Genomic DNA, 26,678 nt, shown 5'->3' with positions numbered 1-26,678 from the left:
TGCTCTTTCAAAAGATGGTCTTCTGGGGGATATATTCCAGAAGCTTATCTTTCAAATGAGCGCTGTAGAATAGACATAGCTATAGACTGTAGCACAGATCTGCTGAACCCAGCCTTATTTCTGGCCTGCTGAAGGGTGGCATAATGAAATATGAACATGTGGACAGAAGACAATGCTGCAGTTCTACATATGTCTTGGATCAGGATGTGTGCCAGGAAAGGTTGTTGAAGATGCCTGTGCTCTAGCTGAAGATGCCTGTGCTCTAGTTGAATGAGCTCTAACGACAGGTGTCAGGAGAACCCCTGCCAGCTGGTAAGAGGTCTTTATGCAAAAGGTGATTCAGTTGAACATCCTCTGCAAGGAGACCAGAAGTCTTTTTATTCCATCCGCTGTAGCAACGAAGAGCTGGGTAGATTTACGGAAAGACTTTGTCCGTTCCAAGTAAAAGGCCAAGTCGGTCCAGACATACAGCACATGGAAACTCTTCCCGACAGTCGTGTGTGGTTGGGACAGAATATCAGGGCTATATCTGCGCTACAGCAATCTGTTGACAGAAGTCACTGTTGGAAGAGATCTACTGGCAAAACTTCTGTCAACCGATTGTGCTACACAGAAAAGCAGATTGAAAAAGCAATCCACTCTGTCGACAGAGAGCAGCCAGACTGCCCGGCCCTCTCTCGACAGAATGGCTGACCAGAACATCTGCAAACAGGGCTGCCTGGTGAACCAGAAACCCCGTCTGTTGACAAAAAGGCCCTGGAGCATCCACTCGGCACTTTTGTTGACAGAATTCTGTTAACAGAAGCATTATTCCTTAATGCGGAGAGGGATATGACACTGTCAGAGAAAGTGCTCTGCTTTGTCAAGACTCTGCTGACAAAATGACCTTTGTGTGTAGACACTCCCTGAGTTTTGTCGACAAAACTATAGTGTAGATGCAGCCCAGGAGTACTATGTCCTGCTTCACGTGAGAGGAAGATACCACCTTTGGCAGGAAGGCTGGGTGGGACCACAGCTGGATTTTATCCTAATAAAAGGTTGCATAAGGTGGTTCTGAAATCAAGGCCTTAACTTCCAAGGCTCCTCTCTGTGACATAACCACTACCAAGAAAGCGGTCTTTCAGGACAGGTGGGAAAGGGAGCTGTCAAGGCTGTTGCACACTCTGACACTCCAAGTGCAGAAGGTGGGGGCCTCAGGAGATCTTAGAAATACCTTGCCTCTATAGGCTTCTGCTTAAAAGTTTTCCTAAGTCACAGAAACCCTGATCCTGGGAGGTAACTGCCACCACCCAAGTGAGAAAACCCCTCTTTAGAACTTAAGAAGACACACTTGGGATGTCTCCCTGTTGGGTAACCCCAAGTTCTTAGCTCTCCTTTAGGAGAGGGATTGAAAACAAAGAGGAAGAATTTAAGCTGCAATCTGATAGTTGACCTTTCAGTCTTAGGGCATGTCTACACTATGAAATAATTCAAATTTATCAAAGTCATATTTGTAACACTGGATTTTATAAAGTCAAAGTTGAGCGTCCCCACCTGTTCATAAAGTCAACTTAGTGCATCCCTACTAAAACACCAAAGTTCGACTCTTGAAGCAGTGCATTGTGAGACCCTATCTCACAATTCCCTGAGCCCCATTGCATTCTGGGGTTTTTCACTGCTGCACTATGGGAAACGAATCCCCACAAGTGATTGTCAGACTGTCATGTCATCATCCCATGCTGCATTGCCCTCAAAACAAATGACCATTTTTCAGAAGTCTCTTTTCGCAATGAGACATTGTTTGAGTCGTCTGAATCACAGACCTCCTAACCAAATGTGTCATGATAGCACCCACTTTCATTTTCTCAGACTGCATTGCTCTCATTCCCTTCTCTTTGAAGCCAAATGGACAATTTCAGAAGGAAATTAGGAAAGATGGGGAATTCCAGAGGGCACTGGTGTCCACCAGTTAGCATCAATCAGAAGAAGAAGAGAAGGAAAGACAGAGTGCCTCGCTTTCTAGTGTTTAGTCTCTCTTTCCCTGCTGAAAATCAGTGATCTCCTGGGCAAAGAACACCTAGAGAAATGTGTACAGCAGCCAAGAAGATTGGCAAAGATGCTCAGGGTACAATAATTTCTGAGGCTTTCCCAGTTCTGATTGTGCCATGCTAACAGGAACCTCACTGCTCCCCTAGGAGAACAACACCAATGTGTACAGCAGACAAGAGGATTAGCAAAGGTGCTCAGGCTACAATTTTTTCTGAGCATGTACACAGCAAACAGGACACTGAGGAAACTGTTCAGCTTCCCCAAGCCACACACTTTGGGAAGCGGGAGGGGGACAAGCAGTGGGGGGGGCAGCCCACAATTCAGCATTGGCCATGGCTGGCCCCCCAGTCTTGTGGAGCCAGGGGAAAGCCAGAGTATGGTGAAGCTTCAGTTAGCATGGAGCAGCCACCTAGCTCAAGGAGGGCCAGCCCACAATTCACTATTGGCCAGAGTCCCCCCCAGTGACAGCCAGACAGCCCCAGAATATCTTTGCTATGGTGGGAGATTCTCCCCAGCGACAGCCAGTCCCCCCAAAATCTTTGCTGCAGGGGGGGACCTCCCCGCAACCGCAGCCAGCCCCCAGATCTTTCCTGTCTTTGAAGCCTTCACCATGTGCAAGCCAGGACATGCTGCTGTCTGGAAGCAGGGACTGCACAGCACAGCAGGCATGTGTTTTTATTGGGTGGAGGGCTAGCTACATGGTGTGGTTGGGAAGGGATAGACCTCCGACTGCATGGCGCCTGCAAGGGAGGGGATCTACCCTCATACAAATGTGACCTGCAGAAAAGTCTCTCGGCCTCCCATACTAGCCACATGTTGTGGTTGGGTGGTAGATAGACCCCTGACTTCCTGGTACCTCTAAGGGAGTGGGTCTGCCACTGTACAAATGTGACTTGCAGAAAAGAAGTTTCTCAGCCTCTCATACAAGCATGACCCCCACAGCCAAGCTGCCAGGTGCTGTGCTGGGGTGGGAGGTAGCCCACAAGATGAAATGAGTCCCTGGCTCTCCTGATGGCTCCATCCTGGAGCTCTGTAAAATCTGATCATAAACAAATGAATTCTAAATACTGGGCTTTCCATTTCCTACTCACGTGGAGCAATGACATGAAAGGACACCTTGAGGGGCACTGTGGGACAATTTCCAGGGCTAATAAAATCAATGTTACCCCTGGTTAATCTACACTGTTTTAGCTCAACATGGCAAATTCAATTTTGCGAGTAACTTTGTTGGGAAGTCAGCAGTACAGAAGATGGTGTTACAGCCACTTAGAATAGATTTATTGACCACTGTGGTGTGGAAGGTGAGTTTATAAAAATGGACTATAGAGGCTTGAATTCAATTTTATCTCTCAGTGTAGACCAGGCCTTAGGCATGCATATACACAGACCCTTCTCTAGGACACAGGAATGAAATGATTGCCTTAAAAAAGGTAATTTATTAACACAAAAGCTATATGTGATAAAGCGTATGTGTTACAGAGCAACTAAAACAATAAGAGGGTAGATTAAAATACAGAGAATTACTTCCCTGGGATTCAGTTTAAAAGTCACAATGTACAGGGTGAATGTTGAGTCTGTTCTGGTCTGGCTATGGTCTGAAGAAGTGGGTCTGTCCCACGACAGCTCACCTAATAAACTATTTTGCTAGTCTTTAAAGTGCTACTTGACTGCTTTTTGTTTTGATAATGTATAGACTAGCACAGCTTCCTCTCTGTTACTAATGTACAGGGTGGTGCATCAACCAGCCTGAGAAGTTCCACACCAAACCAAAATAAAAGATAACCTGATTGCATCTGACTAAACATTTTCCTTCTATTTACATATCTGTATGCCCAGATTTTCTTGAGGCCTGGACATTTACCGAATTCCTTAAGTCTGCTCAGGCTTAAGCACCTCTGTGTCTCTCTCCTCCAGCCACACAAAAGAAAGACTCCATAGCAGATAACTGCTTCAATTCAAAAATCCTTCTCTCTCTTCTCATTGGCTCACCTGGGTTCTTGCCAACAGAGAACTCACTCCTTCAGGGTTTAACTCTTTTCATTCACGACAGGAGCAGGAGACTAATGGCTTGAAAGGTGGGCTGGTGAGCATGTAGAAAACCATGGTAAGATTCCACTGAGGAACAGGGGCCTCTATTTGAGGGTGAAACCTCTTGAGGCCTCTTAAGAGCCTCTCATGTCATGAGAAAACATCATCTGACCTTGGACTGGCTGGTGGAATTATGTCTGTGGTGCTATGACCAGTCTGAATCTGCAAGAGGACCCTCAGATTTATATATTTCTTCCTGTGTTCCATCTCTGACTGAGGATTTCTTGAGCTCATCATTCGACTGCCTCTTCTATTTCTTCAAAAGGGATTGATGAGCCTAGATGGTAAACAACAGGCTTTTAAGGTATCAGGTTAATAACATTTGTTTCAGTTGAAGACAGTCTATTCAGTAGACGGCTGAAGTGTTCAACCTATCTCTGTTCCATGCCAGGTTTATCTTGGATGACTGTCCTGTGATCAGTCTTCATGAGTGAACTTGTGCCCACCTTTGAAGATCCATACACCAACATCAAGGAATCAAAGGACTTCTTTGTTTCACTTGTTTTCTGCATACATTTGGGTGTCTACTGCCAACACTACTCTGGGGCAGAGGTGGATAGCCAAGAGCCCCGTCGGCCCTGGGATCCCCTCCCACGTCTGGTCCGGGGTCCCCAGCAGGGCTGGGTAGGGGCGGGTAGCATGGGGAGGTAGGGCTGTGGGGGGCAGTTCAGCAGGAGTGGACTCAGTGGGGAGGGGCAGGAGTGGGGGTGGGAACAGGCTCGGCTGGGGGCTGGCAGTGATGGGGGTGGGAGCAGTAGTGGCGGGGGGGCGGGCAGAGGGGGCGGCAGGGGGAGCAGGGGTGGGAGTGGGGGTAGTGGTGGGGAGCAGGCAGGCCAGGAGCCCCGAATACTCCTGCAAGGCTGCTGTTGTGTTCTGGAGGTGGCCCATCAAGAACTCCCATGTGGCCCTGCACCACGCATGGTGGGTCATGTCCATGCAGAGGTGTGCACTGCCATCTCCGCCAGGCCACACGTGATGTCAGCATCAGTGTCCTGCCATCATGCCCTCCTGATTTGGGCCCCTCGTTGTGTTGCTGGGGGTGGTGACCAGTCCCCCTTCTCTGCCTGGCTGTCCGGGACCACAGAGGATTGGGGCCCTCCTGGCCCTCCTGTAGCATAGCAGCAGGGATGGAGAAGAAGAGACAGTCAGTCTCTTGGTATCAGCACGAGGGCTGTGACCCCCATACCTCTGCAGACAACCAGTCCCCGTCCAGCGGCAGGTGGCCACGGGATATTGTGCGTGCTCTGGGGGTCCCAATCCATGTGGGGCAGTCCTTGGCTGTGGTCCAGCCCCACTCCCTCCCTCCCCATGTGTGCAGCTTGTGGTGCTGTCCACAGGGGTGGGTGCTGAGTGTCAGTGGCAGCTGTTGCAGTGTGCTGGGAACCCTGGCCAGCTGATCTGTGTCTGGCCTGGGTTTGCTTTGTGTGTGGGTGGCCTGCTGGCAGCTGTGGCACCCCCACTCTGCGAGCCAGGGTCCCTCACTGAAGTCCAGCAATTTCCTGCTAGCTGTTGCCCAGTTCAACAACTGGGCTGGGAGGTCTATAATGATGCCCCTCCTCGCTGGAGACTTTGGTGGCCAGTTCCAGCTCTGGGTGCATTGGGCGTTCCTCAGGTCCCAACTCCTCCTCGTCCCCAGGGCGCATCTCGTTTGCCTCGGTGTCCGGGACAGTGGGCAGGGAGCTGTTGCTGGGCCCCAGAAGGCTGAGGAGCTCCCTGTAGTAGGGGCAGGATATGAGACCTGTACCTGAGCAGCCGGCGGAGTCCTGGGCCTGGGCATAGACCTGCCACAGCTCCTTGACCTTGCTCCCCACCTGGTCAGGGGTATGGGCAGGGTGCTCCCAGGTGGCCAGTCCTTTTGCAAGCCGGGAGAAGGTGGCTGCGTTGTGGCACTTGCTGCTCATCTCCCCTAGGACTCCTCCTCCTGCCACAGTCCTAGGAAGTCTCGCAGCTCCAGGTCTGTCCACAATGCCACCAGTTTCTTCGATGGCTGGCCAAGCTCCTGCAAGCCCTGTGAGGGCTCTGAGGGGGGACCCTGCGGAGCTGGCTGCTGGCCATCTGCTGGGTCTGACCTCCGGACACGGCCGAGAGGGCCTGCTGTGTGGGGCTCGTACTGTCCTTTCTGCTAGCATGTGCTCAGCTTCTGCCACTGGGTTTCTGGGTCTGTGCAGCTCTAATGACTGCCAGACACAGAGATCATAGATTCCTGCTGCCACCAGCTAGGGAGTCTCTGTGCACCAGCTGGCCAGCATGATTGAGAACTCTTCCTTCTGAAGAGTGGGCTGCAAGCTCCCGGTTTTCGATGTATTTTTTGCAAGACCGTGCTAGTGTAGATGCAGCTATAGGAGTACCCCATCTTGTACATCTGTCCTACATTACTTTTCCCAGACATATACACTCATAATTAATATCTGAGGTGGGCTGAAACAAGACCTGGGATGTAAATATACATGGGCTTTGGAAAAATTCAGATTGTATATGGACTTTACATCTCTGGCCCATTTCTACTTAATATTATGTCTGCTAAACATTTGGGAGGATATTATGGCTCAAAAGGCTATGGCAAACTTCCCAATGACTTCATCAGTGGGGCCAAGATTTATTTAATCCTAGATGCCAGTGTTCCCTCTAATTTTTTCCACTCTTGATTGGAATGAGTTTTCTTCTGTACACCAATGTTCAGGGGCACCATTTCAGATTTCAGACAGAGGGCAACCTGTGTACGCCATGATGGGGAGGCAGAATGAGGGCATAGGGAGGAGGGAACAGATTTAGAAGAGCTGGGATTGATTCCTTCCCCACTTCTCCTATTAGCTTTTTCCAGAAGCTACAAGGCACTTAATCTCTAGTTTTTTGGCAGATAACTTGACAACTATGTGATAAGGAGCACTTATCTAATTTCTATGTAAAAGAAAGAAAATTGAATAAATATTTGACCCACTCAGCTCTACTATCTACATATTCTGGCATCTTGTGGGAAGCACTTAAAGGACGATGGTTAGGCTTAAAATTTTAATGCGTATTCTTACTTTATTACTAATTTTGTGGAAAGAGAGAGACAGACACTGTCAGGACTCCTGGGCTCTATCTCAGCTATGGAAATGGAGTGAGGTCTCCTGGGTTACAGCAGGGGGCAGATACATCTGAGTTCTATACAACATCATCAGAATGGCCATACTGGGTCAGACCAAAGGTCCATCTAGCCCAGTATTTGTCTTCCAAAAATGGCTAGTGCTAGGTGCTTCAGAGGGAATGAAGAAAAGAGGGAATCATCAAATGATCCCTCCTGTCACCCTGTGCCAGCTTCTGGCTAACAGAAGCTAGGGGCACCATCCCTGCCCATCCTGGGTAAAAGCCACTGATGGACCTACTGTCCTTGAATAAGACTCCTGTGAATACATGTTAACTCTCTTTGGAATTGAACATGCTGTTACCAAAGAAATCAGAACAAACTACCAACAAAGGCAGTCTCTCCCCTGATTTTCGTTGAAAATTGAGTTGGACCCCAGTGAATTCAGCTGGACATTAGACGCATAAAAGAGTATTAGTTGTTTGTGTGTCTGATTTCTAGAATAGTCTTTCCTTTCTACTTCTGATGGCAGCAAAGAAAAAATGTAGACCAAGAAGTGAAAACTATTATTTGCAAAATCTTTTTGGCAAATACATTCTCTTCAACTCTAGGATTTATGTATATATCTTTTTGGTGGAAATAGATGTTTGTTGACATCACTATACAAAGATGCTAGCAATAATTTTCAGGATGATAGTCCATCTCTTTTATCCGTCACGGACAATATCTTGAGTCTGTTAAAAATATATATAAAAAAGAGGCTCAACATGCAGTGTCCATTAATTGAAGCAATTCTTATGACAATAATATATGATAAAAAATTTCTGAATCTCAGGAGAAGCAGTTGTATTCCTTTTTTATCTATTAATTACATTGTAAATTTGACTCAATCTTCAAAATGCTTATTATCAAAACATTTTCCTATGCTTACAGACATTGAACTTTATGCGCATTCTGGGTAGGGATGTTAAATCCCATTTAATTGGTTAGCTGGTTAAATGCTAGTTTTAAATGGTTAACCAGTTAAACAGGGGGGTGTGTGTGTGTGTGTGTGTGTGTGTGTGTGTGTGTGTGTGTGTGTGTGGGTGGGTGTGTGTGTGTGTGTGTGTGTGTGGGTGGGTGTGTGTGGGTGGGTGGGTGCAACGGGGGAGGCTGCTCCAGCCCAGCTGGGCTGAAATGGCCCCCATGCCATGGACAGGGGCTGCTCTGGTCAGACTGGAACATCCCTGCCCATTGAGCTGCCATGGGTCAAGGGTGCTCCAGAGCAGCCCCCATCTGTGGCAGCCCCAGGTGTGCTGTGGGTAAGGGAGCTCCAGTTGGGTCAGAACAGACCCGGTCTGTGGTGGGGAGGACCTCCCCAGCCACCTTGCCCCTTCCAGGGCCATAGTGGGTGGGACTCCTTTGGCCCAGCCAGAGTACTACCACCTGCGCCGGTCCTGGAGGGAGTCTGTTCCAGTCCATATTGGTTAATTGTAGCAGATAAGCCTCATCCATGGAGGATGAGGCTAACTGATTAACCGGTTACACTTTAACATCCAGAATTCTGGGTCTGATTTACTACCCAGTCTGCAGGGTCCAACTGGCGGAGTCTTCGCCCTCTTTCACAGCCTGACCTAGTAAAGCACCTAAACAGATGCACAAACCAAGTACAGAGATAGCACATAATATTCAACATGCGTAGCCTCACTGAACTCACAACAAGTGAAGAAGGGCTTCCTTGTTCAATGTACGTCTATGGATATAGCATATTAAATGAAGCAGGGAAGAGCTGCATTGAAGCAGCTAAGTTAGTACATACTTAAACAGTGCATCTATGGTTCATTTTAATTTTTGGTAAACAGCACTTTCATTTTTCACCTTGGAATCTAATTATTGTTACCCTCCTATACTTGGATGTGATGATACCCAAGCACACAGTGCTGTATTAGTCGAAGTTTTTATACCTGACACATGTACTAGAATCTCTAATAAATTTTAATTTCAGCAAAAACACATAATAGCGGGCACTATGCCACCAAAAGAGCTTTGCTAATCATTCTTTCTGAAGCATGGAGCTTTCATTAATAAAAGCATATGCCTACGTAGTACTTTTCATCCTGGCAAAACACATTACAACCTGTGAACTTCTTTGTACCTGTATTTATTAGGTGCTGTTGTTAAACTAACTGAATTAAGCACTAAAATAGCTGGAATAAATTGTTGTTTACATTAAGCAATGACTCTCTTCAAAGTTGGAAAAACCCTTATAACAATACACAATCAATTACTTCTTTGTGCTGGTTACCTGAGGATTCCTTTTTAAAAGAATTGTTCTTTTGGTCCAAATTCCATTTTTCTAGTAGCAATCTATTTGAAAGGAAAAAGAGAATGTAAACTTATTATAGCACTTTTCCTAAAGGAACTCATGTAGTTATGTAGTCTCTCCTATTAGATTTGGCCATTGCTTACTTTGTAATGAAAAGCTTCTGGGTCTCAAGCAATTTTTTTAAAATCAGAGTTATACAGGAAGCCTAGAGGTGCCAGGGCTACAAATTGCTGAAACAAGAGGTGCCAGGGTTTACGTTAATAAGCACTGGCCATGGCACTACGTGACATCAGGATGTCATTGTAGGGATGTAAATATCCACTAGAATTTACCTATACTTGTTAAAATTGGTTTATTGTGCTCTTGCTAGGTACAAGAATAGGGCTTTTAAAATGTATTTTTCAAAGCATGGCAAGGTTATTTGTAAAAGTATGCAAGTTTGTTAGGTTTAATCTTTAAAGTATTGTATGTATCTCCATATGTGCCATATCTTTGTGATAAGAGCTTGTAACGCTGGCAGGAAATCCAGAAAGGGAAGAGATAGAGAGAGAAATTGTCCGAGAGTCACTGCTGTAGTGATGGTAACTTAAACCATGAGGATAAAGAACAGAGAGAGAAGTAAGGAAGGGCCAGGACTGAATCCTGTGGGACCCTGACAGTGTGAGGAAATGAGAAATGCTGGACAGCCAGTAGATGCTGAAAGATGCCAAAAGAGAAGCTGTAAATGAAAGAACTTCTACGCAGAAGAAGGTGGAAGGCCAGAGAAGTCACAAGAGTGAAACAGAGGAACAGGTACTATAATAGCAGATTGAAGTAGGACTGATGCTTCACATTCTGAAATCCAGCCGAAGGAGACTGAAGAGCAACAGGGAACAGGAAGCTCACATCAGGTAGTTCCTATCTTCTTCAAAGAGAAAAGTGATTCTAAGTACTTCATTGGTTTGGTAGAGAAAAAGATAGAGGTGCATAAAGAGAAAAACAACCTCACGGACTTTTTCACTTAGGAAAAGGGAGACACAGGTGACAGAGATACGAGTCACAGCTCATTGCATTTCTGGAACATGTTCAGATACTGGTGACTGGCTGCAGTATAAGAACATGAACAAAACCTCTACAGGAGGCAGTCTTGCCTGTATGTCCTTTCCCCATAATTAAAAATAATGCCATGAGTGCAAGAGACAAATATAGAGGAAATAAACTGATTCTTTTGTAAGCAGTAGTAAGTGGTAGCCAGACATTCTTTAACCATGTGACATTTTCCTTGGCTCCCTTTATGAAAGAAAAGCAGAATTCATTGAAAGATCCTGTACAGATACACACCTAAAGGATTTTGCTTGCATTAAAAAGTGTCTCGCTTTTGCTACTTCTTGAGCAAGTTTCTTTAAATCATCTCCTTCGAAGAAAGGAAAAGCTGGATCCTACAAAATAAAATTAAAACATTGTTGCTATAATCTACAACAATTGCTTACAAATCTTAGGTTAGTAAACAAATGTAAATAATTGAACAGAAACTTCTGCACTTTACCACACTCACCAGAGTCAGACAAGCTCTTTTATTTATGATAATACAACAGAGGGTGTTTAAATCCAAATTATATTTGAGATGTATCTCATTTTTATTTTTTTTAAACATGTCTAATGCAATAGTGCCTGAAGGCCTCACCCAGGTTGAAGCTCTAGTATACTAAGCATCACACAAACATAGTGAATGACAATCCCTGTCCCAAATATTTTATAATCTAAATCTAAGACATAACACATAAATACACATGATGAAACATAAATATGCAGTTGTGAGCAGAAGAGATGGGCTTTGATAAAACTCAGGGGGTATTTAGATCCAGGGCTTTGATTTGCTCTGATTTCTAAATTCTGCATATTACAATCCTTCTCTGGCTTCATTCACCTCCTAAGTCTGGCTGGGAAATAGGACTAGCCAGACATTAAATGTTGTTGTTAGGATCTTAAACATTTTAGCTTGAGATCCCTTGGAAGTCTTTTATTTTTTAAAAAGGTACTTTAGATATGGAGGAAAATATAGATTGCACAAAAACCAATCCAAATAACTACTGAACATACCTCTTCATCATCAAACCCTTCTGTCAACATTCTGTGTGCTGCTAACTGTCCATCCACATCTCCAACACAGCGATGGTAGCGGCCTCCCGTCTGAGAGGCCAGGTTCCTCAGAAACTCATTAGCTCTTCTGTTGACAATGAAGAAGTAAAATACCTGTAATGATTGCTCTTCAACATTAATAGAGACTTACTGTCAAGGGCTCTTTTATTTCTAATCATGCAGTGAGAGGAGTAAAATTACAAATATCTAGACAATTTCTGTAGTCTTTGCCAGCTATGGGTAATGTATAAAAAATATAACACACTAAGGCTACGCCTACACTAGCACACTACGTCGAAGTAGCCTATTTTGAAGTAAGGACATCCAAATAGGCTACTTCGATGCGTACCGCCTACCACGTCCTCCAGGGCTGGTGCCATCGATGTTCAACGTCGAAGTAGCGATGGGGAACATCGAAAGGAGCCGCCCCGGAAGCAAATGCAGAGTGTCCACACACACAAACGCTCTCTGTCAAAATAAGGGGCCGGCAAAGCCCCAAGCCGCTCCCTTAAAGGACCCCTCCCAGACACACTTGCCCTGCACAGCACAAGATCCACAGAGCCGACAACTGGTTGCAGACCCTGTGCATGCAGCTTGGACCCCCAGCTGCAGCAGCAGCAGCCAGAAGCCCTGGGCTAAACGCTGCTGCACATGGTGATCGTAGAGCCCCGCAGGGGCTGGACAGAGCGTCTCTCAACCCCTCAGCTGATGGCCGCCATGGAGGACCCCTCTACTTCGAAGTAGCAGGACGCGGATTGTCTACACACGCCCTACTTCCACGTTCAACGTCGAAGTAGGGCGCTATTCTCATCTTCGGATGGGAATAGCGATTTTGACATCTCACCACCTAACGTCGATTTCAACGTCGAAATAGCACACGGTGCATGTAGACGCAACGCGTGCTATTTTGACATTGTGCCAGCTACTTCGAAGTAGCCGGCTAGTGTAGACGCACCCTTAGTGATCATAGACTCCGGAGGCAAGTTACTCTTAAGCACCTGTTAGGGGACAGCAAAGCAATAAGCACTGGAACTCAGACTTGTAGGCAGAAATGTGCAGATTTACATTTTGTAGAAAATCACAGGTATGAAAAGTAACTTATTTTATTGTTACTGCAAATCATTTCAGACCTCTATCTCTAGGGCCAGATCCTCCACTAATGTAAACTGTCAAATCTCCCATCAAGTCAAAGGTGCAATGACAATTTACACAAATTGAGGAGCGTTGCCCATGTAGACGGGGCCTTTCGAAAGGACTCACCAGTCTGTGAAAGCCCCTTATTCCTAAAGCCAAATAGGAATAAGGGGCTTTCAAAGACTGGGGGGTCCTTTTGAAAGGCCCCTGTCAACACGGGTGGCATGTGATTTGAAAGTGGCACTTTCAAATTGCCATGGCCATTATTATGCTAACGAGGCACTGTATATTCATGGCAGCACCTCATAAGCATCTTCCAACCTCGCTCATTACCATGCCCCTTCCAAAAGGAAGGGGCTAGTGTAGATGCGGCTTAGGTGTGCAGGAAGTAGTTACCAGGAAGCTGGGGAATTTGAATTCATTTTCCTTCTGGCCAGGGTGACTAGCACACCTCAGGAGCATACCTCCAGAGTGACTGCATCTGGCCATGGGTTCCCAGAGCCACTCTTCACAAAACCATGCAGCTGCATGAGATTTATGAGGAGACGCCGAGAAAGTTGTTTTCTGCACTTTACATTTTAAAGCTGTCCCTGATGGAACTGCAGATAAGCCTCCTCTACAGAATGCTCAATCATACAGCCTCCTTACCATGTTCCTCCTCACCAGAAGGTGAGGGGGGAAGCGTGGGAGGACAAGGACAACCTTGTGGTCCAAGTCCAGGATGTCTCCACACTGCAAAACGCTCACATTCCCCTTGGCATGGTGGCAGGATTCCATTTCTTTTCCCCACCCCTTAACCCTCAACCCCTAAATAAAAAAACACGGTTGTAAAAATCACAGTGTCATTTATTAGTTAACATGGGGTATGCTGCAGTTGGAGGTCCTTTCAGAAAGGTCAAGCACATATCAGTGACGGATGGGATGTCACAATAGTTAAATGCAGCAGATTCATGCATCTGTCTGATTATTCATAAAACTATTTTTCAAAGCACCCCTGATTTGCATTGCATTTGTCTGTGCTTTGCTGATTGCCCTTCTGTCCGGCTGTTCATAAACACTGCCCAGGATATCTGCCTCTGCCCTCTTCTGCATTCGATATTTTCTAAAGAGAGTTGTCTTCTGTCTCTTTGAAAAAGTCACCTCAATAGGTTATTTGGTTAAGGAAGGTTTCCCACATTCTACCTTCAGGGCCACACCTCCTTCCCAAAGCGTGCATCTTAGGGGATGATTTCCTATGAAATAATGGAGCATAGGGGCCTCTGTCATCCTTCCTCTCCCATACAGGCAGTTGAGCTAGTGCATCTTTACCAGAAGAGGCAAGGGAATTCCTGCTATTCGCAGGCAAAATAATCCTTGAGTGGGGTGAACAGATGCCAAGTGACTGGGATGCTCCATGATCTCCCAAGTAGCTTCTGACAAGCTCTATACCCCATGTTGGATGTCTGTGTAGTGAAGTGGGAAGCAAAAGATCCTTTCAGGGCACCACAAATTGTCTTCTTTCCCATTCATGAGCATGGGGAGCTGCAGGCTCTTCCCCTGCCTGAGGGAGCTGGCTTTAGTTGTTATGGTCTGCACTTTCCTAAACTTTGCTATCCTACCTCATGGTGACTATCATTACAGGGTTGCACTCCAGATAGCAGCGTGAGTTAAGGGCAGGCTCTGCCTGAGGGAACTGGCTTTCGTGCGTTATGGTTTGCAGTTTCCTCAACTTTGCTATCCTACTGTCCTGAATTGAAGCTCAACTGTATCAGTCCTTGAAGCTACCAAGTCCTGCTCACCCCAGGTGGATTGCCCCAGAAATAGCATACTCTGATGGCACCTACCATCACTGGGTTGCACTCCACATAGTGGCATAAGTCAAGGGCAGGCTTTGGAAAAATGAAGCAAAAATTCCTTTGGACATTTGTTTTCAACAGCAGGGGAGAGTGAGGGCAGTGCACTCTGGGATGATGACATCACACATCCATAACCACTTGCAGCACATTTTTTCCCCATAACACACTGGCACAAAAACCCAGAATGCAACAGGGCTGTCAGCCCCGTGAGATAGGTACCCACAATGCAATGCTGACAACATCAAACCTAGCGAAGGCAATATAACTCACTATGTCAACTTTCTGGACATGTTCAGCTCTATAAAATCTAGCATCAAAAATTCAACTTTAATAAATTTGACTTTATTTGTAGTGCAGACACAGCCTCCGTAAATCAAGGTATGTTTGAAGTCAACAACAGGATGTTCCACTTCCAGAGTTTGAAATAAAACTGATTCTGGCAGGCCAGGAACTAGCTAATGCTCTGGTCTCCATTTCTCAAAAGGACACTATGGCTGTGTCTACACTAGCCCCCTTCTTCAAAGGGGACATAGTAAACACCCTGAGCAGAGAATACTAATGAAGTGGTCCAATGAAAACAAAAAGCAGTCAAGTAGCACTTTAAAGACTAGCAAAATAGTTTATTAGGTGAGCTTTCGTGGGACAGACCCACTTCTTCAGACCATAGCCAGACCAGAACAGACTCAATATTTAAGGTGCAGAGAACCAAAAACAGTAAGCAAGGAGGACAAATCAGAAAAAGATAATCAAGGTGAGCAAATCAGAGAGTGGAGGGGTGGGGGGGAAGGTCAAGAATTAGATTGAGCCAAGTATGCAGACGATCCCCTATAGTGACTCAGATGAACACGCAGTACCTCATTAGGCTAATTCTCCCCATGGCACCTGCATGGCATGCCAGCGCTTTGAAGTTTACAACTTTGAAGTTGCCGCGGGGAGAATTAGCTTAATGAGGTGCTACATATTCATTGTAGCACTTCATTCATATTCTCTGCTCAGGCTCATTACCATGCCCCCTTTGAAAAAGGGGGTTAGTCTGGAGACAGCCTAAGAGATGCAAAACTGGAATCTGTCTGTCTCAGCTATGGGTTAATATTGATAAAATAGATATTAGAATTATAAAAGAGTTTAGTGGTTGGACCCTATTGAACACTTCAGTTGCTCCATGCAGCAATCTTGCCTGCAAATATCTTTGTTCCATATTATTGTGTAATATATGAGAGATTCCTTTGTGAGTATGAATCATTATAAAGAAGACAGACACTAATTATAGACTGGTCTATGCTAAAATATTAAGTGGACTTACTCTGTGTTACTCAGGAGTGTGATAAATCCATACCTCTATGTGACATAGTTCAACCAAGCTAAACTCAAGAGTCAACAGCATTAGGACAACGAAAAGAATTCTTCCATTAACCCGCCTATCATTTCTCGGGTAGCTTCTGTCTTATCACAGTAGGTAGTGTCTAAAGACTGTTTACTGTTCTGCTCTCATCCCGTTAGTTGAGCCAGCAAATCAGTAAAGAGGGGTACAAAAACCCCAAACAAAAAGAACTAGAGATCTCTGTGCTGCTTGGACTTGTGGGGTTTTCTAGGCATAAAGCAAGAGATCCTTAGCTGCTCAGTTTATGTTAGTGCTGAAGGACAAACAGAGCTTACTGATTATAGAAGTCTTGTATTACTTTCTGAAACCTAAGACTGTAACTCATTTGTGAGTCTGCTTGCTTGCGTTCACTTATAAATAACTGTTCAGCCTCCTTTTGCTATCTAATAAATCTTCATATAGCTTACTATAAAACTAATTACAAACATTGCCAGCCTCTGACCTAAAGTGAAATTGATCTGGGTAGACTACTCCCTTGGGGTCAGGACTAACCTGAAGATTACTTAGTTTACTGTGAAGTGCCAGCTATCACAGAGCTGTCTTCACCTTGGCAAGACAAACTGAAGTACACAAGCTCTGTCTGTGACTGCATTTAAAACTGTTAAAGGGTCTGAGGAGTTTGCAGTTGGCTGGTGAAATCTAAGTTTAGAACCACTGTTCTCTGTAAGCTGCGTGCTTGTGTGGCCACTCAGGAGAGATTCCAATGCTGCCCAACTTATTAGCTGAGTGCCCTCAGCTAAGTTGGTGTTTCTTTTGGTGCACATGCCTCAGTGCACATAAATGCATTTATTCTGCATAGGGACAGAAAAAATCCACATATGGTGGAAAAGATTAGAGGGAACATTGTTTAGAACTCATAACCTATTAAGAGTTTCTGCCTTGGTTTTTAACTGTCTACCCTAAGGTTTTTACTTATGATCTTGTACTACCATTGGAAATAGTACAATGACAATATCTTAAACTAGTAATTTGAATGAATTGTATACTCTTCTGTAAAGTAATATATACCTGTCTGAACAGTTAAAAGAAATGGTGTGGATTTTAATAGTTAGCTTCTTTCTAATCTTTTCAACTTCTTTTAGAATAAGACTGCAGCTGGTGTCTGGCTTTCCATCAGTCAGAATATACAATGCCTCCACATCTTGAAAACAGAAAGCTTTCTGAAAAAGCAGAAAATTAATGTAAACATTGGTGTACCACTTAAACAGCAGTTTCACTTCTTTATTGTAATGTTTTCTAAATCCTGTTTAATTAGGTAATTACACACAAATTTCAAAATTCATGGAATAAAAATTACTACCTTGGCTATGAAAATAATCTTAGTTACTGTTTATGAAGGAGGTAACTTTTTTCTACATTGTAGAAGGTTTGCAACATACGACAATAAACACAGGGCAAGATAATATTTAGACATGGTATCAGTGAATTAGACTAGGTAAGTGCATCAGTTGGGCCCTGCTTTTGAAAGCTGCTGACTTCAGCTGGGCTAGTGGGTCCCCCATGGACTTCAGTTAGACTTGCTGTGATTCAGCCTCTAAAAATCAGAGTATTATGACTTGACAGCTCACACCTTGAAGAGCTAGATATTGGCATGTTATCTTTTCCAAAACTTGGTTGAACGTTCAGAGGTTTAGTGGATAACTGTATTAATTAAAAAGTATGAAACATTTTAGAGTTTTGCTGACTCTGATAATAATGATGGTTTCAAACACCTCTGAACTTTGGGAGGATTGGATACAGATGTTGTGGCTTGATCCAGGATCTGTTCAATACATTACACATTCTTCAAGAGTTTTGAGCCAAAATATCACTTAATTGATATTACTGCTGGAAAATAATATGTTTATGTAGAACGTTTGTATCAACATAATACACATTACTTTGCCGTAATATGATATACAGTCAACTAACCTGCAAAGCCTTAAGGATGCACGTATTACCATGAGCTTGAAATTTTGACACCCATTGTACAGCATCATGGCATGTTTCATCTGTAGCCTCTACAAGACACTCTTGCCAAGTATCTATATCTTCAGCAAATCTCAGAAGGTTAAACCTGGCAAGAAACATGTGATTCTGTTAGAACTGACAATGCCAATATAAGCATCCTAATATATGTTATTATTAATATATTATCAAGTATTTGCATCTATAATTTGTTTTATTTTCTATAGTCAGGTTAAGTTTCGGAGGAATAATACTCTTGTGGGAAAGGCACTGGACTAGGATTGATACAGCCTGGGTTCAATTCTTAGCTCCACCACATACTCACTATGTGACCTTGAGTAAATTAATTAAACCGTTTTATGCCTCACCTATAAAAAGTATTTATGTTATAATTTTTTCCTTTATCAGATCCGTTTACTTCCTTTTCTCCTTAGCTTATAAGCATGTTAGGGCAGGTATCATCTCTTAAGAGTGTTTGGAAAGTGCCCAGAACAGTGCGGCCCTGAGCTCACTTGGGGTCTCTAGCTGCTACTATAATGCAAACAAATAATAAGAAATGGGAAGTTCATTCTGTCTAATAGTTCTTATACATTACCATTACCTTCAGTCCCCAATGCCTGACATCCCACTTGCCTACAGATCTCCAGGGTTTCTCAGCTGATGATAGCTAGCATTTGAACAGCTCTATTGAGCTGGACTTCGCAGGCACATGCTTTTCACTGAGTTTCTTGGTGGGCACTCCATTCTCTTTCTTCTGAATCCCTTGTTGTGGGGTTTTTTTTCCCCCCCCATCAGAGAATAGCTCACAGGACTTATTCAAATGGTGCCCCCTGGAAGACTGCAAACTGACTGGACTGTCCAAGTCTATTCTAAGCTGCAGGTTCGCTCTTCAGGTTAGCACCATTTTAAAAAGCAATGCCAATGTATGTGCTTGTATCTAGGACCAGTTCAAGGTCTATTATGTGAATGGGTGATTTTTAATAAAGGTTGTCTTATCAAGGTTTTTGATTAAATTATATTTATAAACAACAGATCCCAGGGGACAAAACTATTTTGGATAAAAGGTCAGTTCAGATAAAACAAAAAAGATTCAAATAATCGAGGATGTCCTTGAAAAAGATGTAAGATTTCAGGTACTTACTAGTTTAAAATATAAACATGCATACTGTACTAGTTCCTAATAAGTGCTCCTATTGTGTTTCAATACCATTTAATTAGCTATTTAGCAGTGTACAGCTTTCGATCATCAGCTTTTCACACGTACCTAGCATTATTCTTTCTTAGTTGTTCCCAGATGAGAGATGTAAGCTCTTTCATGATCTGTTGCAAATAAGGATCCATGGAACCAGATGTATCAATCAAGATGCACACTTTTTTCTCCAAAATGATACCAAATAATCGCCGGCTTCCTAATCCATAAAGTGAGATTTAGAGTACAGTAACAGTTCATGAACTCATTTTATAAATATACCTTTCAACTGATCTTATCAGTTCACTTTTCCTGTGTTCATAGCTTGGCTGTAATTGCATTGGGCCCAGGATACTAGAAAGAGAAAGTGGATGAGGTATATTTTGTATTGGCTGAATTTCTGTTGGTGAAAGAGACAGGCTTTTGAGTCACACGGAATTCTTATTCAGGTCTGGGAAAGGCATCTCTGTATGTCTACACTAAATGTAAAAATCTGCAGGTCGCCCATGCCAGCTGACCCTGGCTTGTGCAGCTCAGGCTATGGGGATATTTAATTGCTGTTCAGACATTTGCACTGCGTTCTCACCATTTATGGAGCATCCTAGAACTCAGGCTGCAGACTGAATGAGAACATTTATGCCTCAGTTAAACAGCCCTTAGCCTGAGTCCACAAGCCCACGTCAATGGGCTCAGGCTAGCCAACAGTTTCTAACTGCAGTGTAGACAACCCTCAGCATATCACAGCTAAATACAAGATGCAACAGATTGTTTAGCATATGTAGGTAACACAGCTTCTAAGGGAACATTCAGGACAGTGGCTATATTAGGCCAGTGGACTCAGCCACTGCTGCGATGCTGCTGAATCCCTGGTTGTGGGGTTTTGTGGCAGAAGGTTGGATTTATTATACCCCATACAGATTTCAGGGTACCTGAAGAGGTGATATGTGCTACCTTCTTATCAGCTGTCCTGAATCTGCATTGGGCATAACAAAAGCTTCTCCCAGGAAAAAGATGCACATGCTTTTCTTCAGGTGACTCAGGTCTGGAGAGTGGAGATGCAGTGTGGTATGGCTGGCCTGAGACTCTGAGGAGTAAAGGGACTTTGAAGTAGCACGGGCACTTGGAAGTACCCGAGGCTGACCCGCGGCTACATGCAAGCCGGCACTTCAAAGTTTCACACTTCAAAGCTGACGTGGGGGAGATTTAGCATAATGAAGTGCTGCATATGCATCTCCCAACACCCTAATTACCACGCCCCCTTTGAAGTTGGGGGCTAGTCTAGACACAGCCAAAGAGTTAATCATTATGGATACTGAACCATTCTTAGAACGGGACCTCCATGTCAGGAGGAGCAATGGTGCACTGGGGGAAGCTTGCATTGCTGGGGACAGTATATGTTCTGCTACCAGGAATATCAACTAGTACTCTTCACAAACACTAAAAAATGTATAAGCAAGGCTCCTTGTACTCCATAGCAAGCACGATCCAAATTTAGCTGCAAGGTCCCTGGATTCTGCTGCACTCTGGGGTGGCAGACTGGAAATTGTACTGTGACTTTTTTTTTTTTTTTTGGGATTTTTAAAAAATAAACATTACTAGCACAAGCAGCACAGTAGCCTTGTGTGATTTTTAACAGTAAATTTAGTATGTTTGACACTACCCTCAGATATTCAACATTGACTTTGGTGCGGGGGGACGCAGCTGACAATTGTATTCTAGAAGTCAGATGGAAAGCTTGAGATTTTGGCAGTTAGATAAGGACAATACAGAGTTCTGGCACTTGAGGAGGACATGACAGGCCATGTGGACTTGTGGGATAAGCACATTAAAGAGATGCTGTTGTTAAAATGATCCGCAGAGAAATATTTAGAGTTGCCATTTTACCTATCATAGTGTCGCACCAACAATGCTGTAATTAAGGTTCAGAACAGCTTTCTGTTTAAAGGTGGATTTGAAAATTCTCCAAAGTTACCTAGATTACCTCAAAATCTTTGGTTTTTAGGGTTAATACCTTATTGAGATTGACAGGGTCAGTTCCTGCCACTCATAGCTATTGTTTCAAGCTCTCTGCAGACTCCTGAGAGAATACTGCATGCCAAATTTGCTCAGGTTCCGTCCAAAGTCTGGAAGCCTACACTATAATGGAACAGTCCTGAAGCCTGACCCCCTGGCAAGTCCAAGTCAGAAGGCACAAGTAAGCTTTGGATTTCTCATTGCAGTGTACACACTACTTCAGCTCAGGTTTCAAGACTTTATTTGCAGCCCTGGGGACTCTACCATAAATATTAATTTTAAGAAACGAAAGTTTAGATTCTGGGGTACAATACTGTATGAAGGTTGGAACAAGGCAGTTAAACATTAATGGAACATTAGATACTAGCACCTTCTTCAGATCTAATGTTTATAATTCTTTCCAAATTTTATGCCAGTAGAAGGAGCAAGCATGAGTAAGTATTTTAATTATGCCTGGATTACATTTCCACAACCATGGATAATAACTTCATCCCTATCCCAAAGGTAAAGCCTACCAGAGAGAAGCCACTGTATTCTTCGTATGTAGCAGCGTAACACCCTTTCCATTTGTTCGACATAGTCTTCTAGCTCTTTAGACTGAAACTGTAAGTGTTTCACAATCCCCTAGAACAATTTATACCATTTGTAAAAGAATGTCTTATTTCAGCAGACATATACCATGATGTCTTGTCAATTTGTATGGCTGCTCAGGGACATGAATTTTACCTTGTATAACACCCATGATAATGGCTTAAGGCAGTGATCTAGGTGAGCTCCTATACTACACCTTTGCCTGTGTAGATTTAATCAAATTAGGAACGCCTGACTCTGGTCGACTGAGGGTACATATGATAGAATTTAATGGGCTACATTTATTTCTTGTATTTTTCTGGTGTCCCATTTGCTAGGTGACAGACCACTGATCAGTACCTAAAGGTAAATTGCTGTTTTCCTTAGTTTACTGAATTGCCTACACTTTGACTAATTGCACGGAAATGTTTTCAGCCTGAATCAAATCTACCAGTTTCTACTTGCACACAGCTCTTACTGATTTTAGTGGGCAATCCATCTGAGTAAGAACAGATAGATTTGGTTCTTTACTTTATTTTCTTTCAGATTGCATGGGCAGAAGAGATCTTAATCTAGAAATAGCCTATGGATATTAAGTGCATGCATATATTCATACAGGTATACTGCATATTGCCCACAATAATTTTAAAATAATACACAAAATCATGTTATGATATCCAGCCATAACCCAAGGGCTCATGATATCTGCAGCAACTTACATTGATTTCTACACTGGGGAAGATGGCACAGTATTTTGCTGACACTTTCTTGTGCAAAGACGCCACCATTTTCTTCTGGTGAACACAGTTGGGACCAAACATCATTCTGGGCAACTCTAACTTCAACTTTTTTATACTGTACTTGTTCAACCACTTTTAAGAGAGAAAATTGAAGACTCTGTTAACTTAACTAGATATGACATCAAATCACATACAAAACAGTATTTATCTAAGTCACAAATATTAATCTTCAATGTTAATTGTTCTCATGTGACTTTATAAAGATGGTAACATAAATAACTGAATACCTCTTTGGTGGAACATACTTCCTCTTCCTTTGGGAGCGCAACAAAAGGAACAAGCCCCCTTACATTCTTATTTGTTGGATACTTTCTGTAAACTGCACCTAGAAAGAGCAGAAAAAAAATGAAAATAGATATGCTGGGTAAAATCACGGCCATGCTGAAGTCAATGGGATCTGTTCTGTATTTGGCATTTGGAAATATATGTGCCTAAGATTCTTTAAAAACACTCAGCATATAAAAATGTCACTTCCTTTTTAAACTTTTATTTGCTGTGGAGCATTCTGATTCAAACTTTTCCACACAGGCTTATACTGCATTTATAATACTACTGACTTATAATATCTTTGACCAGATGATTTCAAAGGTGGGTAAATGCCTTTGCATTCAATGTTCATATACTGAAATTAGATAAATATAATTGGTTAGGCCAAAATCATGCAGAAAATCTATGAAGTATAAAATAAATCTCTGGTTGTATAGTTTGCCATCTGACAAACCACTTTCCACACATTTCCCCTATGAACTTCACTCTTCCTCGGTCTAAAAAGCTTGCTGGTGTTTAGTGAATTAATATCTAAACAATTTTGTAAGTAAAAAGACAATGTTTAGCTGTCATATACTGAGAGCACGTACCCACATTTTTTCCTTTGTCAATATAAGATACCGAGAGAGAGATCTGTGGCTGTTTTCTTGATTTATGTTTCTTCTTCCCTGAAGACTGAGGCCATTCTTTTATTGCCTGAGCTACAATATAAAAGTGAGTATTGTTTCAGATAGGATGATCATGTTTGCTTTTGAAATGTCACTCCACTGTACTACTCATTTCACAATTTTGCATTGTCATAGATTGAAATACATACAAGATTTTATATGTAGATAAAAATGGTCTAATGTTATTAATTCATAACAACATACAGTCATTCTGGCTCAGATCAAAGGCCCATCTAGCCCAATATCCTGTATTCTGACAGTGGCCAATGCCCCAGAAGGAATGAACAGAACAGATCATCATCAAGTGATGCATCCCCTGTCATCCATTCCTAGCTCATGACAAACACGATAGGGACACCACTTATGTTCATGCTTTTCACATACAAGTTGGGACCCACCAAGCTTAGACACTAACAAACAGGTAAAATGAACATATTTATGTATCTGAGTTGACACATTAATACTATAATCATTGGGAAGGCAACAAACCATACACATTTCTACTCACTGGTTGAACCTTCAAGATGATGGAATATGAATTTATAAGCAAATCAATTCTGATTTTCTAAACGGAAATAGCTTTACTTTTAGAACAACTGTCATGTTTCCTAATAGTGAAAGCTGTCTAAGACATGTATTCTAGGAACGTTCTAGAAAGACAGGCTCTAGAAAGTGTATGTGAAGATAAATATGCTTGCTCTACTATAGCTATTCCAGTGGCTTTAGATATAAAATTATGAACTTTATCTATACATACGTGGTGGGATTTCTGCTTTGGCACTAGTTGGACGCCATATCAGAGTTTTTAAGGCAGCATGTTTCTCCCCCTCATGATTGTCTTTAATGTTCTAAAATCATAAATAAGGTGTGAATCTTCTAAAAAATTTGCTTTTGATTGTATCTTGTTAAAGAATTATCACACTCAATACATTAGAGATGACTTTCTGTCTTCTTTTTTGCCTCTTTTAGTCTGGTGCCAGTGACTAAATTGCTGATTAGTTTTAGCACTGGGTAACTTGCAGGAGGATCTCATCCCAATTAATTCACTGTGCTGTATTTTCTGAGTGAACTCCTACGGGCTTCAACAGTACGCTTAGATATTGCTATACCACCAAATATACTGTGAACAGCACAACACCCAAACTATCTGATGATGGGATCATTAAACAATCACTAGACTGGCTACTCAAAAATAACTTTAAAAAAACATAACAGGAGCAACACAGATTTATATTTGCTATGTTTATATATATTTTTGTGCAGGAGATTGCATTACAAGAGTGATCTCTAGTAACACTCTGCCTCTATTATATTCTATTCTATTGATCACTACCCCTATCTCACATGGTTGTTAAGAGGATTACTTACTGATAATGTTCATACAGCACTCAATGTAAAGTGCTATATGATTACTGAGTATTATAATATTTTACCAAAAAGATATTTCCTGAAATTTCAATCTTAAACACTTTTCTCTTCCAAAGGATAACATCTTATCTCCTGTGTACTATCGCTGACTACAGCAGATTTCATCTTTAAAATATGAGTAATAAATGAAACCAAAACCATTCTAGCCAGAGTGAGAGCTGTAGGTTTAGGAGGCAGCAATTTCTGTGCTCTAGTTGTCTCTTTTTTCAACATCATCTTTAAGTCTTCTTCTAACTGATTAACCAACTGAGTTCCTGAATGCTGCTTTAAGGATTCCACCAGCAAGGCACACTGAAAAGAAAATTCATATTGTTCCTATGTATAACAGTTCCTTTGCAGGCAAATTAAACAAACATTTTAAACAGCCACCTTACTATTTAATATTTGTAATACAGAAACATCTATCTGTCCCACTCAGGACTAGAGACCTGCTGTGCTATGTACTGCACAAACACACAAAGAAAATCCCTGGCCTAAAGAGTATACAATCTGATTTAAACAATGCACTAACAGATTGGGTGTAACAAATAGTAATGAGTGGGAGGGGGGATAAAGCTAACAGGCTGCATCTACACTAGCATTCCTCTTTCGAAAGAGGAATGCAAATGAAGGAAGTTGAAATAAGGCACAGATTTACATATCTGGCACCTCATCTGCATATTCTACTTCCAAAACAGCTTCTTTTGAAGGAAGAAAAGCAGTGTAGAGGTGGCTCTTTTGAAAGTAAACCCCATCTTTGAAAGAACCGTTCTTCCTATTTTTTTCAGGAAGAAGGGTTCTTTTGAAGATGGGGTGTACTTTTGCAAGAGCTGCGTTTGCACTGCTTTTCTTCTTCCAGAAGATGCTCTTTTGAAAGAAGAATATGCAAATGAGGCACTAGATATGTAAATATGTGCCTCATTTGCATTTTTATTTCCTTCATTTGCATACCTCTTTCGAAAAAGGAATGCTAGTGTATACATAGCCAAAGCATTTTGCAGAAATTAGCTGTGTGAACACTAAGTGGTTAATTTAAAAAAAATAAGCAACAAATAACACAGTATCGTAAGTCCTGGTGACTGTTTTGTCAATGGAATCTCCTTTCCTCTGCTTTTGCTTGAGAAACAAAGACCTCTGAACACAATATACCTTTCTTGGGATCTTTCCTGTATTAAAAATTTCATATCAGATATAACCCGATTAACTATATTATGTCTGTGACAGTTTGGGGCAGCTTTCTGTATTTCCCTTCCATGTCCAGCAAGGCACCTATCTAGACTTCTCAGCTTCTCAGATATCATATCCCTTGGTGGGAGACCTGGGTGCTGCCTCTCTGGAGTGTTACAACTGGAGTTAATATGCCTACTGCACCCACCCATTCTTACTTCCTGGAAGGCTGTGGCCACCCTCCTCTAGGGAATTAAATAACACTGGTGGTCCACAATTATACGGAAATTTAATACAGTAAAATCTCACAAAGATATTGCAGAAAACTGTCCACACAACATCACCTAGTTTATTAGATATGTATCTGAAACTGAACATGTAAAATACATTGGTATGCATTTATCTTCTCTTTGGTTCTGTAAGTTTACTCAACAGATATGAAAGAAACAAATTGTAAACAGAATATTCATTATGAAATGAGCAATTACTCTTTAGGAAAAATGGTGGAAAAACTCAGAAATGTTTTATATAACGTGTTAATTATAAGCATAAAATGGATGGTAAATTCTATCTGAGCAAGTTTTGTTACACCTTTGCTTAGATGAGGGGACAGATTTTCCATAAGGGGGTAGAAGATGAGCGGGTAAATTTCTGAACATCTGCTTCAAGGTGCCTAATTTTAGCATTAGTCAGA

The 26,678-nt window shown here is 42.6% G+C and overlaps 1 protein-coding gene across 1 annotated transcript in view; it reads right to left on the bottom strand.

Moving 5' to 3' along the window:
• Positions 1-7,129: 7,129 nt before the first annotated feature.
• The window catches only part of VWA3A (von Willebrand factor A domain containing 3A), a 62,535-nt gene continuing 42,986 nt past the window's right edge, over positions 7,130-26,678 (bottom strand). The window contains exons 20-32 of the mRNA XM_075010499.1: positions 24,977-25,129; positions 24,168-24,258; positions 23,333-23,443; positions 22,703-22,800; positions 22,395-22,547; positions 21,621-21,729; positions 19,168-19,312; positions 17,868-18,012; positions 16,965-17,116; positions 11,568-11,694; positions 10,809-10,906; positions 9,468-9,529; positions 7,130-7,917 (exon numbers count right to left, since the gene is read on the bottom strand). Coding sequence (XP_074866600.1) covers positions 7,898-7,917; positions 9,468-9,529; positions 10,809-10,906; positions 11,568-11,694; positions 16,965-17,116; positions 17,868-18,012; positions 19,168-19,312; positions 21,621-21,729; positions 22,395-22,547; positions 22,703-22,800; positions 23,333-23,443; positions 24,168-24,258; positions 24,977-25,129 — 1,464 coding nt within the window. The 3' untranslated portion in view covers positions 7,130-7,897. The remainder of the gene's footprint in view (positions 7,918-9,467; positions 9,530-10,808; positions 10,907-11,567; positions 11,695-16,964; positions 17,117-17,867; positions 18,013-19,167; positions 19,313-21,620; positions 21,730-22,394; positions 22,548-22,702; positions 22,801-23,332; positions 23,444-24,167; positions 24,259-24,976; positions 25,130-26,678) is intronic.

The sequence above is a fragment of the Carettochelys insculpta genome, chromosome 16 (genome assembly GCF_033958435.1).
Source record: "Carettochelys insculpta isolate YL-2023 chromosome 16, ASM3395843v1, whole genome shotgun sequence".
NCBI classification, from domain to species: domain Eukaryota; kingdom Metazoa; phylum Chordata; order Testudines; family Carettochelyidae; genus Carettochelys; species Carettochelys insculpta.
This window is presented reverse-complemented; position numbering and strand designations above follow the sequence as displayed.